Source organism: Lynx rufus, unplaced genomic scaffold (genome assembly GCF_022079265.1).
Source record: "Lynx rufus isolate CCGP_SWC_20201006 ecotype Redwood Valley unplaced genomic scaffold, mLynRuf1.p SCAF_10, whole genome shotgun sequence".
Lineage (NCBI taxonomy): Eukaryota > Metazoa > Chordata > Mammalia > Carnivora > Felidae > Lynx > Lynx rufus.
The window spans coordinates 26,427,222-26,445,566 of NW_025814824.1; the positions used below are offsets into that span (position 1 = coordinate 26,427,222).

Consider the following 18,345-nt stretch of genomic DNA (forward strand, 5'->3'; position numbering starts at 1 on the left):
TAGAGTGTAAAATTTCCTATTTCCCACATAAATGATGACAACTGAGAACAGCCTCTTCAACTCTTGAAAACTCTAATTCTTCGAAACGCCCCTTAAAAAGCACCATCATATTCATGCCTTTAACAACTTTAATACTTTTGCTAGTGTGCTCTACACACACTAGAGTTTTTAAAAAATTGTTTCATGAGAAAAACAGTAGAGAAAACCAATGAAACAAAAAGCTGGTTCTTTGAAAAGGTCAGTAAAATTGACAAAGGTCAATAGAGCTGACAATTCTAGCAGGATTGACAAAGGAAAACAAAGATAAAACACAAATTACTAGTACCAGAAATGAAGCAGGGGTGTCACAACGGACCCTGCAGACCTCAAGAGGACAGAAAGGGAATACTGTGACCAACTCTACACAGACATTTGACAATTCAGAAGAAATGGATCAATTCCTAAAAGGCACAAACTACCACATACCACAACTCACTCAGTAGAAAATAATCTGAATAGCCCTACAACTATTAAATTTAATTTGTAACTTAAAGACTATCAAAAGGGGCATCCAGGTGGCTCGGTCGGTTGAGTGTCAGGCTTCAGCTCAGGTCATGATCTCACAGTGTGTGGGTTGGAGCCCCACATCAGGCTCACTGCTGTCAGTACAGAGCCTGCTTGGGATTCTCTGTCCCCTCCTCCCCCCACCGCCCTTCCCCTGCTGGCACATAATCTCTGTCAAAAATAAACAGTTAAAAAAAGTAAAACTAAAGACTCTCAAAAAAGAAATCCTTCCAGACCCAGATGGTTTCATTGGAGAATTCTACCAAATGTTTAAGAAGTAATACCAAATTTGGGGTGCCTGAGTGGCTCAGTTGGTTAAGCATCCAACTTTCAATTTCGGCTCAGGTCATGATCTCCCAGTTTGCAAGACAGAGCCCCACATCAGGCTCCGCACTAAGCACAGAGTCTGCTTGGGATTCTCCCTCTCTCTCTCTGCTCTTCCCTCCATTCCCCGCCCCCAAATAAATAAATTTTTAAAAAAAGTAACATGAAATCTACACAGGCTCTTCCAGAAAATAAGATAATAATTTCCCAGACCATGTTATGAGGTCAGTGTTACCATGATACCAAAACCAGATACGGTACCAAAGATAAAAACAAACCAAAAAAGCAACTATAGCTTGATATCCCTCCTGAACATATAAATACAAATTTCTTAACAAAATGTTAGCAATTATCCACAATGACCAAGTGGGGTCTATTCCACAGATTAAAAAATGCTGATTCAATATTCAAAACTCAATGAAATAACACCATATTAACAATTTACAGACAGAAGATCACATGATCAAATCAATTGATGGAGATGAAACATACGACAAAGTTCAATGCCCACTCGTGACAAAAAAAAAAAAAAAAGCCTCAGCAAAGTAGTAATAGGAGGAAACCTCCTCAACTATATTTTAAAATTTATAGAAAATGACTGCTAACATCGTACTGAAAAGTGACTAATAAAGGAGAAGCACAAGGCTTTGTGGTGGTGGGAGCATTCTGTACCTTGACTGTGGTGACAACTTCAAGAATCTACAAATGTAATAGAATGGCATGAAACTGCACCCACACCATACCAACATCAAATCCTGACTCTGGGATGGTCAGTTACTACTGAAGATGTAGCCACTGGAGAAAACTCAGTGAAGAGAACGTGAAACCTTTCTGGAACTTCCATTATATATATTCACTTTCTATGAGACTATTCAAAATTAAACATTTTTAAAGACCGCTTTATGTAATTCTCTTCTAGATGAGCTGACACTGAAAACTTAATTTTAAGCAGGATAAGTAATAAATCTTTAGTTGTATTTAATTTGGATGAAAGCAAAGATGCTCTTTACATTTTAAACAGCTTTTCACCAACAAAGCAATGCACAGGTTTATTCCAAATTTTGCATTAATAAGTATCCGAATTTTGAGAACTAGAGAAAACAAAAGAACAATGAACCTTTTTTAAACATGTTAATAATTAGAAGAAAAAAAAAGCCTTATGTACTATAGTTACAATGCCTGCATATCATCTACACTGGGGGAAAAACATGTCTTACCATAATTAAATTGACTGTTGGACTTTTCACAGTTAATGATGTTAAACCTGTAAGCAACACCTGGTCGCATTCCACTGACTTCAAAGTAAAACCACTGATGATAATGATTGCTATTTATATCTGAGTTCAGAATAAGATCATATTCATTTCTGAAAATAGAAAATAAAGAAATCTGATGAAAATTAGGGAAATATCTGTGTACAGACAAAGTGAGAACATTTTAAATGACTTACTTTCTAATTTGAATTACTTTGCGCAGATTCCCAGATTCAAATTTGGAGTTAAACTTCAAAATATCTCCTTCTTCTGGAATAGTGTAACTAAATAAAAGTATTCAAGTAAGTATTATAAAATACACTGCAATTAAATAGGTAAACAAAAAATTTAAAATAAAACTACACTACAAATTAAAAATATACCACTATTGCCACGTCCCCCCTTCTTTATTTTTAAACCAAAGAATGTAAGCAAAACACAAACTCTGGTTAACATTTATAGACTTAAAAATTACAATTACAAGTAGAGACTGAATATTAATCACAAATAAGAAATTCTGCCCCACTAAATAAACGTCATTCCTAAATACCAATAATCAAATAAAAAGACTAGACGTATCTTTAAAAAGGCATATGACCAGTACTGAGTAGCAATAATTCTAATTAAACTATGCAGTTCTCAGATTAAATTTGCAGAGCTATATTAGATATAGATACTAGCTTATTTAATTAGTGCCAGGAAGGTGAAAGTACTGTCTTCACTTTACATATTCACTACTTTAGTATTTACTGAATGCCTACTAGGTACCAGATTCGGTTTTAGTTGTCTGTCTGTGTCTCTGATTAAATACAAATTTTTGCCCTTCTGGAGCTTACATTCTAACAGAGGGAAACTCAGACTTTAAGAAGCTCAATGATTTTGTCCAAAGTCATTTCAATTAGAAATAGCAATGGTATGTATGCCACGCTCAGGGTTCCTGAGTTTCTGTTTTCACCACATCTGCCTGATCTGACACCAAATTATAAATATTGAAATAACTAAGACATTTTGAGTAAGGTAGATTTGGTTTTCATTTTTAAAAGTATTATTTCAAATTCAGTCATTAGCTTTGACATAATTTTTACCCTTATTTCTTTACCTTTAAAGATAATGATCTTTAAAAAGTGTTTTATTTCCTCCAAAAAGACCAGTAAGATCTGAAATGTCCATCAGAATATTAGAATGTTGAGAGATGGGGAAACCCACTGAGGGCTCATTACATTTCTTGTATAAAGAGGCATATGACTAAATAATAGTCACATTCATCGTTTCTAATGTTCATTTATTTAAACCCTAAAATGTGCTGATAACAGTGATAACCCTAAATTGTGAATAACACTAACGCATCAAGCATCATAAACACATGGCTTCAAAGATCAGGAAAGTAATATAAAGGACTGATGCACATTGTAAGCAGTAAGAGGCGACAAAGAGTAGTGGGGACTATGGAGAAATTAGCAAGCACATGTCCCTTCTTTTTTTTAAAACGGATGGTAATTTGTTGTCCTAAGGGAACGAAGGCTCAATATTGTCAATAGGACAAAATTGCAGCATTTCATGTGACATTTCCACTCTCTAAAATGGAGGTAATTTCACATTTTTTAAAAACACAGCATCAGTTTGTGACCTTTTCCTTATAGAACCCATTAAGTCCACCTAAGAACAAACAAAAGCCTGTGATACATTCAATTTAATATGATTTACTATTACATTACCATTATGTCCCTGCTAAAAGATGAAAACATAGCAAGGGCAAACTAGGTGGAAGTTAGCTATATTTTTTTATTTTTAAAAATAACACTGAAATTTTAGAGTACTAATAAAACTAATAAAACTAAAAACAACAACAGACTTACTTTGGGTTATCCAAGTCATATACCACTCGATCTATGATATCACTCTGATGTATTAACCTCTCAATATCTTGGGCAATTTTTGTCCTGAAATCACAAAAGAGAAGCATGACCACCAAAATTCATTATTATAGGCCAAGGCACAACTTTCTCCAAAATAAGTTTGGGATGAAAAAGTGTAAAAGGATAACACTTTCTTAAAATAAAAATGATCATTCATATCAATATGTCGCAAGACAGTATCTGTATTATTAAAGCCCGAATTCTGAAAATAACCATGTAGAATACAGTTACCAGTTCAACACCTTAAAAATAAATTTTAAGGGGTGTCCAGGTGGCTGAGACAGTTAGCACCTGACTCTTGGTTTCGGCTCAGGTTATGATCTCACAGTTTCATGGGTTTGAGACCCACACTGGGCTCTGCACTGGCAGTGCTTGGGATTTTCTCTCTCTCTGACCCTCCCCAATTCGAGCTGTCTCTGTCTCTCTCAAAATAAATAAATAAACTTTATTTTAAAAAATCTTGAATGTCTTATTTATGACTTTCGACATCGAAATGGTAACAAGCCACTCTGTAGCCGAAAAGCAAATAATTTTACATATATAAGAACAGCATTATTAGAAGCAGTAAAGATCCAAAAAGCCAAAAATTATATATGAAGATTCTTAAAAGCCACCATTGCTGGAATGTTGCTAAAATGCAACTGGCAACCAGCATGCACATTTGTCAGAATCAGTGCTCTCTTCTGTGTGGAGAGGAAATGTGGAGGAGAAGGGGACACTTGTGTCAGGAGGCAGAGCATGGACCCTGCATCTCCAGGATTCTCTAGGCCTGAGAATTCTCTAGGCCTCCCCCTGAATCAGTCCAATGAAACGGTCACCAACTGGAAAATTCCTAGAATCCTGCCACTATCCTAGAAAAAGGAGTCACAGACAGATTCTACCATCTTCCCTGTCCATAATTAAGCCAAGGAAGGCAACAATCACTGAAGGTGTCACCAAGGGTAAGCAAACCAGAACAAATGTAGGTCATACAGCCTACATACATACATCTACCTGGAACTGCAGGTAGACTGGCCACAAAGCTCATACTGGGAAGATGCCTACTGCTGTTATAGTCACAGTCAAGTGATAACTTGTCATATTATCACTTATTCTTTTTTTTGTTGTTGTTGTTGAGAGAGAGCTTGAGTGGGCAAGGGACAGAGAAATAAGGAGAGAGACAGAATCTCAAGCAGGCTTGGCACCAACAGCACAGAGCCCGACGCGGGGCTCAAACTCCTGAAACTGTGAGAATCATGACCTAAGCCAAAATCAAAATCAAGAGTCAGATGCTTAAGCGAATGAGGCACCTAGGCGCTCCTATCACTTATTCTTAAAGAGGAAGCCGATTATATGAACAGCTTTAAATTTCAAATTTGTCTGTTTCAGCTAAAGATTGGTAATACAGATTAAAACTGTGGTTTATTGATTTATTGTTAGAACAGAGTGAGGAAAGTTGCCAAAATGGTTATAATAAAATCTTAAAATACTAAACACTGAAAGTCTCCTGAACTTCAGGTAGATGTGAAACTAGTCTCCTGCACCAAAGATACTTCTTTGTGATTAAGCAGTATTAACTCTCATATAGTTCAGAATTATCTCTAACAATATCAGTATAACTGACTTCAGAATAAGCTAAGAACCTATTCTGATAAAAAGCTAATAGTTATCAGGAAAACATTAAAAGGTGTGATAGTTAAATACAGAAAAAAAATTAAAGAGGTACAACTCTAAATTTATTTTTAGTTTTATTCTACAAAAAATAACTCTTCACTGACAAGCAATCTATCAAGAAAAAGACCCAGTATCAAAGGATTAAGATATAAATCTTTGATTTACATTCAATGTCATAACTTTCAAATGCCAAATTCTTTCTAAAGAAACATTTTTAAAAAGCTATTAATTGCAATAATAAACAAGTCCAAAATTTATATTGCCCAGACCTTTGACAATAAAAGAGGTAGCACTCACATACATTCAGATACACCATACCAAAAAAAAAAAAATGTGAGTATTCAAGTATGGGTGAATGACTAAATAAATCCTAATTATATCCATTTGTTAGAATATATCCATTTGTCAGAATAATTTATTAAATAAGGCTGAAACATACCACAAATGTGCAAATACGAATACTTACAAAAGTCTGGGGTTTTTGTTTTTAAAGGAAAATGGTATTAACAGGCTGATACAACACCTCAGTTCCACAGCAATGCTCCATAATATAAAACAGGGTCAGAACAGCACAGACAGCCACGGGTCAGCCATGTGTACCCATGAGATGGATGGATAGTGTGTGGAACACTGCAGGGCCCAGGCTCTGTCTGAAAACAAACTGACTGATGCCAGGTAGGAACCAGATACTAAGGTTGTTATACCAGTTTTTCAAGAAACATCAGAAACTTGGATTTCTATGAGGAATCTCCCAAATTTTAAATGCAAAATCAGTAAAAACAAAACAAACAAACAAAGTCTGCAAAGTGAAGCCAAAATCATGTTCAAGTTAATATGGCCTACGGGCCACTAGTTCTCAACTTCTGACACTGTATTTTAGGGTACATAGTGGCCCATGTATATTAGACTAGACCTAAAATTAACACTTTAGGAAATTACCTGCCCTTCCAGGAGCCCCCATTAATAAAGAGGAAGGTCAATCTTTTATTCAGACATGGATCTGGGTGAAGTACCACAACTTCCATAAAAAGAATGTCAATCCTTCCTCCCTTTCCCTCACCGGCCTATTAAAATACATGGCTCTCCAGTCAAAACAAAACAGTAAATATTTTCCAGATACCCTCGGGGACTATAATCTCAAATTTACTGACCTCCAATAGCTAGCAAAGACTTGGCCCAGAAGACAATAATGTATGCAGTCTGAACAATGTCCAGTGCATTCAGTCCAGTAAATGCTCTAAAGTTCGCAGGACACGCGGCCACCAGTGAAACTTTCCTTTGTTAGTTAGGTTTCCACCAGTACAGGGCAGTCTTACAGGAAACAATTTCATACATCTCACAGCTATATTTTCTGTACAAATATTATGGGCAATGTTGTTCATTGCATAACTATTCCCGAGGGTCCACAGAAGATGATCTTCTTTATAGAGAACATGGTTTAACCATACGTACATGATAACTATATATAAATGATTAACAGGGTAGGCTCATGACCTAGACCAGAGTTTGACTCTTGGCTCTGCCACTTACTAGCAGTGTAACCTTGGATAAGTTAACTCAAGAATCCTAAGCTTCAGCATAGTCTTCTGTAAAATAAGAGAAAGAACAGTAATTTCCTCATAGAGCTATTATACCATGAAATGGCACACTCTATATACACATATACATTGCATACGAAGTACTTGTTACTTAGTACTATGTCTGGCCTTAAAAAAAAAACACTCAATATAAGTTATCTGCTGCTGTGCCAGTACTAAGATTTCTGCTACTGTCTCCATTCCATAGGTACTTATGCTCCCCCAAGCCATTCTAAACTTAATATAAAGAAATCCAGGGGTTTGCTTTCCTTATTTTGCTTTTGCCACAATTCTTTCGCCTACTTTTCAATTTTAAACTTCTGAACAGGTAATATATTGACATGGAGCAAAACTCATATGCTACATAAAAGTATAAAATGGAGACTCTCACTTTCTATACAAGCCATATCCTCCATCCATCCAGTTAACTACTTTTATTGCTCTCCCTCCATTAGCATCTTATAGCTTTTTCCATCAGTATATACAGATCTTTTTGTTTTTTTAAGCACTGCATAGTATTCATAGGTAAGATATACCATAATTTATTTAACTAGTTTGATTGGTGGGCACAATGCCAAAACAAAAAACTTTGAACACCATTTCACAGATATGCAAATTATGTGAGTGTGAGTGTGTATGTGTGTGTGTGTGTGTATAATGTATATAAATTATAAATTCCCAGATGCAGGATTAACGTGTCAAAGGAAATAAGTACTGTTAATCTTGATAGACACTGTCAGGCTGCCCTCCACAAGAGGTACTATCAATTTGCAATCCCATTATTAATGTATAAGAAAACCTGTTTTTGGGGATGCAAACTGGTGCAGCCACTCTGGAAAACAGTATGGAAGTTCCTCAAAAATTAAAAATAGAACTACCCTATGACCCAGCAATTGCCCTACTAGGTATTTATCCAAGGGATACAGGTATAGTGTTTCGAAGGGGCACATGCACCCTCCATGTTTATAGCAGCACTATCAACAATAGCCAAAGTATGGAAAGAGCCCAAATGTCCATCGATGGATGAATGGATAAAGAAGATGTTGTATATATATACAACGAAGTACTACTAGGCAATCAAAAAGAATGAAATCTTGCCATTTGCAACTATGTGGATGGACCTACGGGGTATTATGTTAAGCAAAATTAGAGAAAGACAAATGTCATATGACTTCACTCATATGAGGACTTTAAGATAAAAACAGATGAATGTAAGGGAAGGGAAGCAAAAATAATGTAAAAACAGGGAGGGAGACAAAACAGAAGAGACTCTTAAATATGGAGAACAAACAGGGTTACTGGAGGGGTTGTGGGGGGGGTGGGCTAAATGGGTAAGGGGCATTAAGGAATCTACTCCTGAAATCATTATTGCACTACATGTTAACTAACTTGGATATTAATTTAAAAAAATAGTAAGAAATATGTGGTAGGGATGGATAAAATGCAATCAGAATTTGGTATGACATATTTAACCAGAATGACTAATATAATGCAAAAAAAAAAATCTTACTTTATAAAATTAACATTTACCAAGGTTGAATTGAGAACAAATCATGTTTTAGAAAGTAAGCATTTAAGGCAATATGTGCATTTACTACATGTTCATTAAAGTTTTAATTCATATTTATGTTAGAGAATTTGATGAACTTACTGAAAAACAAGATATAAAATTGCTACTTTACTGGCCATAATTAGCCAAGAATGGAATTGGTTTAAAAATCCTATTCACAGTAACAGAAATCCATAAAATTACTTAGGAATAAAATTCACAAAAATAGATGAGTTAAGTAAAACTACTAAAATACTTAAAATATAAAATCTAGAACAGAAGGAACAATTAATATTCCTAGAGATAATATTAAAAGAAAATTTATTGCAAATTGCAGTATATTACTATACATTAACAAAATACAAAATGTTAGGATAAAAAATAGTATTTATTGTTATGTCAGAATAAATTTTCAGAACTGAAGATATTCTTTGGAAATAGTAATTGAACTTGAGAAATATTTTGCATTGTGCAGAATGGATTTTTATAGTGTACAGCCCAGCAATTCCATTTTGATATAAAATGCAAATAAATTTTCATTGAAGGAACTATGAAACATGAAAGAACATTTAAAACATAAGAATTTTTTTTCTGAAAGCAATATATTAGAAACAAACTATGTTCGTCAGCAACAAAATGAATAAATTGTGAGTATACTCATACAATACTATGTATTGATTACCATGATGAACATCATAAACCTGCTATTGACTGATGAAAAGTTTCCAAAAGAATACTATCAGTATATTATTTACATAAAGTTTAAAAACATGAAAAACAATGCCATATAATATTTATGTATATATTTAACTATGCATATTATAAAATAATCAGAAATGTATGATAATAAGAAACATCAAATTCAACATAATTGTTATCTCTGTTAAAAGGACTTTACAAATTAAACAATGAGTGTACAGGTGTCTGGGGAAAAGAGAGAGAGAGAGAGAGAGAGAGCGAGCGAGTGTGCCTGTTTCCCCCAGCCTCATCAGTAAAACATGCTATCAAACTTCTAGATTTTAGGCAATGTGATATGTGGGAAATGATATCTCAGTACATTTTAATATGCATTTCTTTTATTTTGAGACAAGTTGAACATATTTCTGTGATTGTTACTATATTTCTTTGCCGTATTTTTCATTTTATTTTGATAAAAGTATTTTTGTAAAATACCTTAAATGCTTTGTAAAACAAAGCAATATGGATTATAATTTACAATAAAATACAGCTAGACAATTTTTCTAAAAACATACAGAAAGCTGGAAAGTAAAATCAAAATGCTAAAAGTTATTACCTCTGAGAAATGAGACGAAGAATGACCTTTATCCTTTCTACTTTTTCTCATGTTCTAATTTTATCGAATATGAAAACAGGAAAGATGCACCCCAAAATGCTAAGCATACTTTATAAGAGATCAGTTTCATTTTAATTTATAAGCCAATTTAAGCCAAAAATATGGATTCAAGTAATTATCAGTATGGGATTACAATTAAAAAAATTTTTTAAGTATTTTTAAAAAATTTACATCCAAGTTAGTTAGCATATAGTGCAATAATGATTTCAGGAGTAGAATCCAGTGATTCATCCCCCATTCACATGAGTGAAGTTATATATTTGTCTTTCCCTAATTTTGCTTAGCCTAATACACTCTAGTTCCACCCACATAGTTGCAAATGGCAAGATTTCACACTTTTTGATTGCCAAGTAATACTCCATTATGTGCATATTCTTTATCCATTGATGGATATTTGGGCTCTTTCCATACTTTGGCTATTGTTGATAGTGCTGCTATAAACACTGGAATGCATGTACCCCTTCAAAACAGCACACCTATATCCTTTGGATAAATACCTAGCAGGGCAATTGCTGGGTCATAGGGTAGTTCCATTTTTAATTTGTTTAAGGAACCTCCATACTATTTTCCAGAGTGACTGCACCAGTTTGCATTCCCACCAGCAGTGCAAAAGGGTTCCTCTTTCTCTGCATCCTCACCAAAACCTGTTGTTGCCTGCGTTGTTAATTTTAGCCATTCTGACAGGTGTGAGGTGGTATCTCATTGTGGTTTTGATTTGTATTTCCCTGATGATGAGTAATGTTGAGCATTTTTTCATGGGTCTGTTAAGCTATTGGATGTCTTCTTTGAAAAAGGGTCTATTCATATCTTTTGCCTATTTCTTCAATGGATTATTTGTTTTCTGGGTATTGAGTTTGAGAAGTTCTTTAGAGATTTTGGATACTAACCCTTTATCTGATATGTCATTGGCAAATAACTTCTCCCATTCTGTCAGTTGCCTTTAAGTTTTGCTGATTGTTTCCTTCGCTGTGCAGAAGCTTATTTTGATGAGGTCCCAATAGTTCATTTTTACTTTTGTTCCCCTTGCCTCTGGAGATTTGTTGAGTAAGAAGTTGCTGCGGCCGAGGTCAAAGAGGTTTTTGCCTGTGTTCTCAACTAGGATTTTGATGGCTTCCTGTCTTATGTTTAGGTCTTTCATCCATTTTGAGTTTATTTTTGTGTATGGGGTAAGAAAGGGGTCCAGGTTCAATCTTCTGCATGTTGCTGTCCAGTTTTCCCAACAACATCTGCTGAAGAAACTGTCTTTATTCCATTTGGATATTCTTTCTTGTTTTATCAAAGATTAGTTGGTCATACGTTTGTGGGTCCATTTGTGGGTTCTCTATTCTGTTCCATTCTGGTTTTGTGCCAGTATCATACCATCTTGATGATTACAGTTTTGTAATACATCCTGAAGTCCAGAATTGTGATGCCTCCAGCTTTGGCTTTCTTCCTCAGGATTGCTTTGGCTATTCGCAGTCTTTTCTGGTTCCATACAAATTTTAGGATTGTTTGTTCTAGCTCTGTGAAGAATGCTGGTGTTATTCTGGTAGGGATTGCATTGAATACGTAGATTGCTTTGGGCAGCATCAACATTTTAACAGTGTTTTTTCTTCCAATCAATGATCATGGAATATTTTTCCATTTTGTGTGTGTGTGTGTGTGTGTGTGTGTGTGTGTGTGTGTGTGTCTTCTTTAATTTCTTTCACAAGCTTTCTATGGTTTTCAGTGTATAGATTTTTCACTTTAGTTAGGTTTATTCCTAGGTATCTTATGGTTTTTGGTGCAATTGTAAATGGGATAGATTCCTTGATTTCTTTCTGCTGTTTCATTATTGGTGTATAGAAATGCAATCACTTTCTGTGCACTGATTTTATATCCTGTGACTTTGCCGAATTCATGGATCAGTTCTAGCAGGTTTTTTGGTGGAATCTTTTGGGTTTTCCATATAAAGGATACGCAAAGACTGAAAGTTTGACTTCCTCTTTGCTGATCTGGATGCCTTTTATTTCTTTGTGTTGTCTGATTTCTGAGGCTAAGACTTTCACTACTACGTTGAATAACAGTGGCAAGAGTGGACATACCTGTTGTGTTCCTGACCTTAGGAGGAAAGCTCTCAGTTTTTCCCTATTGAGGATAATATTAGCATTGGGTCTTTCATATACAGCTTTTATGATCTTGAGGTATGATCCTTCTATCTTTCCTTTCTTGAGGGTTTTTATCAAGAAAGGATGATGTATTTTGTCAAATGCTTTCTCTGCATCTTTTGAGAGGATCATGTGGTTCTTGTCCTTTCTTTTATTACTGTGATGTATCACAATGACTTGCGGGTATTGAACCAGCCCTGCATCCCAGGTATAAATCCCACTTGATCGTGGTGAATAATTCTTTTAACGTATTGTTGGATCCAGTTGGCCAGTATCTCATCCAGAATTTTTGCATCCATGTTCATCAGGGAAATTGGTCTGTAGTTCTTTTTAGTGGGGTCTCTGACTGGTTTTGGAATCAAGGTAACACTGCCTCACAGAGTAAGTTTGGAAGTTTTCCTTCCATTTCTATTTTTTGGAACAGCTTCAAAAGAACAGGTGTTAACTCTTCTTTGAATGTTTGATAGAATTCCCCTGGAAAGCCAACCAGCGCTGGACTCTTGTTTGTTGGGAGATTTTTGATTACTAATTCAATTTCTTTACTGGTTATGGGCCTGTTTTAAAGTTTTTATAGCTTCCTGTTTCAGTTTTGGAAGTTTATGTTTCTAGAAACTTGTCCATTTCTTCCACATTGCCTGATGGGCATATAATTGATCATAATATTCTCTTATTATTGTTTGTATTTCTGCAGTATTGGTTGTAATCTCTCATCTTTTATTATTGATTTTATTTATTTAGCTCCTTTGCTTTTTCTTTTTGACCAAACTGGCTAGGAACTTATCAATTTTAATAATTCTTTCAAAGAACCAGCTCCTGATTTCACTGATCTCTTCTACTGGGGGGGTTTTTTTGTTTGTTTTGGGTTTTTGTCTTTTCGGGTTTTTTTGTTTTGTTTTGTTTTTTGGTTTCGATAGCATTGTTTCTGCTCTAATCTTTATTATTTCCCCTATTCTGCTGGTTTGGGGTTGTTTTTACTGTTCTTTTTCCAGCTCTTTAAGGTGTAAGGTTAGGTTTTGTATCAGAACTTTCTTCCTTTTTTAGGAAGGCCTGAATTGCTATATACTTCCCTCTTATGACCACCTTTGCTGCATCTCAGAGGTCTGGGGCTGTGGGTGTTAGCATTTTCATTGGCTTCCATGTACTTTTTAATTTCCTCTTTAACTTCTTGGCTAAACCATTCATTCTTTAGTAGGATGTTCTTTAATCTCCAAGTATTCTTTTTCTTTCCAAATTTTTTCTTGTGTTTTTGAGTTTCATAGCGTTGTGGTGTGAAAATATGCACAGTACAATCTCAATCTTTTTGTACTTGTTGAGGGCTGATTTATGTCCCAGTATGTGATCTATTCTGGAGAATGTTCCATGTTCACTTGAGAGGAATGTGTATTCTGCTGCTTTAGGATGAAATGTTCTAAATATATCTGTTAAGTCCATCTGGTCCAGTGTGTCATTCAAGGCCATTGTTTCCTTGTTGATTTTCTGCTTAGATGATCTATCCATTTTTGTAATTGGGTGTTGAAGTCCCCTACTATTATGGTATTATTGTCAATGAGTCTTTATTAAAGTGTTTACATTTGTGATTAACTGATTTATATATTTAGGTGCTATCACATTAGGGGTATAAATGTTTACGATTGTTAGATCTTGGTGGATAAACCCCTTAATTATAATGCCTTTATCTCTTGTTACAGTCTTTATTTTAAAATCTAGATAGTCTGATATAAGTATGGCTACTCCAGCTTTCTTTTAGTGACCGTTAACATGATAAATGGTTCTCCATCCCCTTATTTTCAATCTGAAGGTGTCTTTAGGTCTAACGTGGGTCTCTTGTAAATAGCATATAGATGGATCTCATTTTCTAATCCATTCTGTTACCCCTTGTCTTTTGATTGGAGTGTTTAGTTCACTGACATTTACAGTGAGTACTGAAAGATATGAATTTATTGCCAGTGTGTTGCCTATAGAGTTGGAGTCTCTGGTGATGTTCTCTGGTCCTTTCTAGTCTTTGCTGCTTTTGGTCTTTTTTGTTTTGTTTTGTCTTTTCTCCCCTCAGAGAGTCTCCCTTAAAATTTCTTGCAGGGCTAGTTTAGTTGTCACAAACTTCTTTAGTTTTTGTTTGTCTGGGAAATTTTTCTCTCTCCTATTTTGAGTGACAGCCTTGCTGTAGAAATAATTCTTGGCTGCATATTTTTCCGATTCAGCACATTGAATATATCCTGCCACTCATTTCTGGCCTGCCAAGTTTCTGTGGATAGGTCTGCTGCAAACCTGATCTGGCTTCTCTTATAGGTTAAGGACTTTTTTTTTCCTTGTTGCTTTCATAATTCTTTCCATGTCTGTGTATTTTGTAAATTTGACTACAATATGCCTTGTTGATGGTTCTTGTTGAATCTAATAGGAGTTCTCTGTGCTTCATGGATTTTGATGTCTGTGTCTTTCCCCAGGTTAGGAAAGTTTTCCACTCTGATTTGCTCACATAAACCTTCTACTCCTTTTTCTCTCTCTTCATCTTCTGGGACTCCTATGATTCTGATGTTATTCCTTTTTAATGAGTCACTGAGTTCTCTAATTCCTATATTGTGCTCTTTTGCTTTAGTTTCCCTCTTTTTTTCTGCTTCATTATTCTCCATAATTTTGTCTTCTCTATCACTGATTCGCTGCTCTACTTCATCCATCCTTGCCGCCATGGCATCCATTCAAGATTCCATCTCTGTTATAGCATTTTTAATTTTGTCCTGACTAGATTTTACTTCTTTTATCTCCACAGAAAGGGATTCTATGCTTTTTTTCAACCCCAGCTAGTATTCTTATTATAGTGATTCTAAATTCTAGTTCAGACGTCTTGCTTATATCTGTGTTAAGTCCCTGGCTGTCATTTCTTCCTGTTCTTTCTTCAGGGGTGAATTCCTTCTTTTCATCATTTTGGAGAAAGAGAATGAATAAAATTTTTAAAATTTATAAATTAAACACAACACAATCAAATAAAGGAAGACAGATCCTAGGTGTGTTTTGGTCTGGTTGTTGAAAGAAGCTTGACAGAATAGAGAAAAAAGGAAAAGAGAAAAAGAAAAAAATGTTTAAAAATTTTTTTTAAATGTATACAATGAAACAGAATAAAATGAAGTAAAATGGAATGAAAAGTTTACAAAAAAATACAGTAAAAAAATTTTAAATGTTTTTGTAAAAACAAAATAAAAATACATTTTCCTCTTTTTGTATCTAAGAATAAGAAAAGAAAAAGAGAAAAAAATGAATAGATGGGCCAGCGAACAGAATGAAATTACAGTTTCCCCTAGAAGTCAAACTATGAGTTATTTTATAGCTTGTACACTAAGCAGGCAGGAAAATTTGTGGTCGTCCTCTAGGGCTTAATTGGTGTAGTTGGACAGGGCTTGGTGTAATGGCTCCATTCTCCATTAGGTGGTGCTGCTTAGCTTACTGGGGTGGATCAATGTGGGCACATGCAGAGGTATGTGCCAATGAGGTGAAAATGGTGTCACCCAGTTTCCCAGTCACTAGCATCAGAACTCTGTGCTCTCCCCAGGCAGCCATCAGGCACCTCTCCTTTGTTTCCAGCTTTTGTCCACTCCCTGCTTCTACACTGTCCATGACCAAGCCATCAACCTGCCAGGCAGCACCTCTCTCTCAAATTTTATCTCAGATGGGGCTGTTTTTCCAAACGCCTCACTTCTGAGGGCCCTGCAGCTTTGACCTACTCAGACCTTCTGGGGGAGGGCCTTGCTGAGCAATGGCCAGGTGCTGGCTTGCCCCCAGGACCACTTGCACGACCACACCACCGCAGAGACCCAGAGACTGCCTCTGGGTGCCAGCCTGCCCCAGAAAAAGTTTGCGTGATCATGTAGCAGCAGTGGTTCAAGGGACTATGGCAAATCACAACACACACAACTGGCACAAGGCTTCACTGCACCCTAGCGTCCTTGTTCCAACACCAGCAAACATTGCTGTTCTCTGGGGTCCGCTGGGACCTTTTCCCATGGGGATGCCACACAGTCTCCACCAAATGTACTCCCAGCAGGGGAACTGTCTCTCCCCATGTGGCCCAAAGACCGCTCGCACCTCTCTGTCTGCTCCTGGGGATTCATCCTTCCCACCAGAGCACCGCCAGGTATCTATCTGGCTGCGGAGTTTCTGACTCTGTACTCTCCTGTTTATAGAGTCCTAATGGTATTGAAACTCTCTCCTTTCTTCTTTCTCCCTTTCTTGTTCACACCCTTGTGGGTACTTCCACTCTTTCTCTTTCTCTCCAGCTGCTTTGAGGGGGAGTGCTTTTCCTATACTCTCTCCCTATCTCTGTCCTCTCTCTGCAAACAAAAACAGCTCCCTACCCTCCACAACTTCTCTCCCCACCCGTTCACCTCTCCATGCCAGGTACCTGCCAAGGTCCATGGCTCAAGTTATACAGTTGTTGTGTTAATCCTCATATCAATTTTCTAGGTGTGCAAAATGGTTTGCTGCTGATCTAGTTGCATCTCAGGGACAAGAGAAGCAGAGAGCTTCCATGCTGCTCAATCATCTTGGCTCCTCCGCACAAAATCCCAAATTTTAAGTATTAATGTACTATCTACCATTGAGATATGAATCTTATAATGGGTTTTTCCCCTTCCAAATGGGGTGGAGAAATTTTTAATGAAGTTTTATTCATTTATTGTGTTTAAAAAGATTAATGAATAAAAGATCAGTGATAATCATAAAGCAGAAACTCAAAGTAACAAAAACATATTTTCACCAAGTAATTTTAAGAAGTCTAATGCTTCCTTTTTCTGAAAATGATCCTTATTAATTTTGACATTATTCATTTATGGTGTTACTACATTTGAATAAGGACTGGCCTAAAAGTTAGCAAATAATTTACAAAATGTTATCATTTGCTCAAAAAATAACTTGCAGAAGACAAGGCAAATAATATAAGCAAACCAGAAACAATACCCTCAATGTAGGACTTCAGAAAAAGCAGCATTTCTGAATACTCAGAAATCCTTATTACCTGGCCGATATTGAGTATTTTATTGCAAATACAGAACCATAAAGCCTTCAGACTATGTAGCTACTGGGGTGAAGCAAACTTTTCCTTTAAGGATCAGTTAGTATATATTTTAAGTTTTGCAAGCCACATGTCTCTATGACAACTATTTAACTTTGCCATTGTGGTACCAAAACAGCCAGAGATCATACATAAACAAATAGAAATGGCTGTGTTCCAAAAAAAAAAATCTTTATTTATAAACACAAATATGAATGTCATGTAATTTTCATGTGTCACAAAATGTTATTTTCTTTGGATTTTTTTTGAACCATTTAAACACATAAAAACCATTCTTAGCTTGTGGGATGAACATAAACAGGCTATGAGCTGTATCTGACACAATGGGCCATAGTTTGTTAACCATGGTCAAGGTGAATAACAAACTTTTTTGATCATGACCTGTAAGAAATACATTTTAAAAATCACAGCCCTGGGGCACCAAGGTGTTTCAGTCAGTTAAGCATCTGACTCTTGGTTTTGGCTCAGGTCATGATCTCACAGTTCATGGGAGCCCTGCATCAGGCACTATGCAGTCAGCACAGCCTGTCTCCCTCTCTTTCTGCCCCTCACCTGCTCACGTTTGCTCACTCTCACTCACTCTCTCAAAAATAAACATTTAAAAAAACTCACATCCCTGCATACATGTGAGCACGCGCGCACACGTGCACACACACACACACACACACCCAAAGGTTTATGCAACAATACGTTGCTGCACTACGTGTGACACAGCTACTTTCTCTTATAATACTGGGTACTAATGGGTGTCAATCCACAGTCTGGAGAGAAAATTGGTATCTAGAGAAATTAGGTTATTTTGCTCAAACATACACACACAGAATCAGTGGGACAGCCAAGTCTAGAATCCAAACATTCTGACTTGCTTTTCAGAATACCCCATCCTGCTAGGACACACCACACTGACTCATCACTCTTATCAAGTCAAATTCACTGGTTCAAGTATGGCTGCTACATATGTGTGTTCTTCCAGTCTTAATGTCACTTGAAG

General features: G+C 36.1%; 1 protein-coding gene across 7 annotated transcripts in view; it reads right to left on the bottom strand.

Moving 5' to 3' along the window:
- AGTPBP1 (ATP/GTP binding carboxypeptidase 1) overlaps positions 1–18,345 on the bottom strand; it is a 202,476-nt gene that overhangs the window by 50,082 nt on the left and 134,049 nt on the right. For all 7 annotated transcript variants that reach the window (XR_006966288.1, XM_047102959.1, XM_047102983.1 and 4 more), the window contains exons 15-17: positions 3,977–4,060; positions 2,318–2,404; positions 2,085–2,233 (exon numbers count right to left, since the gene is read on the bottom strand). Coding sequence is in view for 6 of the 7 variants with exons in the window: in XM_047102959.1 (XP_046958915.1) it covers positions 2,085–2,233; positions 2,318–2,404; positions 3,977–4,060 (320 nt within the window). In the remaining variant the exon portion in view is untranslated. The remainder of the gene's footprint in view (positions 1–2,084; positions 2,234–2,317; positions 2,405–3,976; positions 4,061–18,345) is intronic.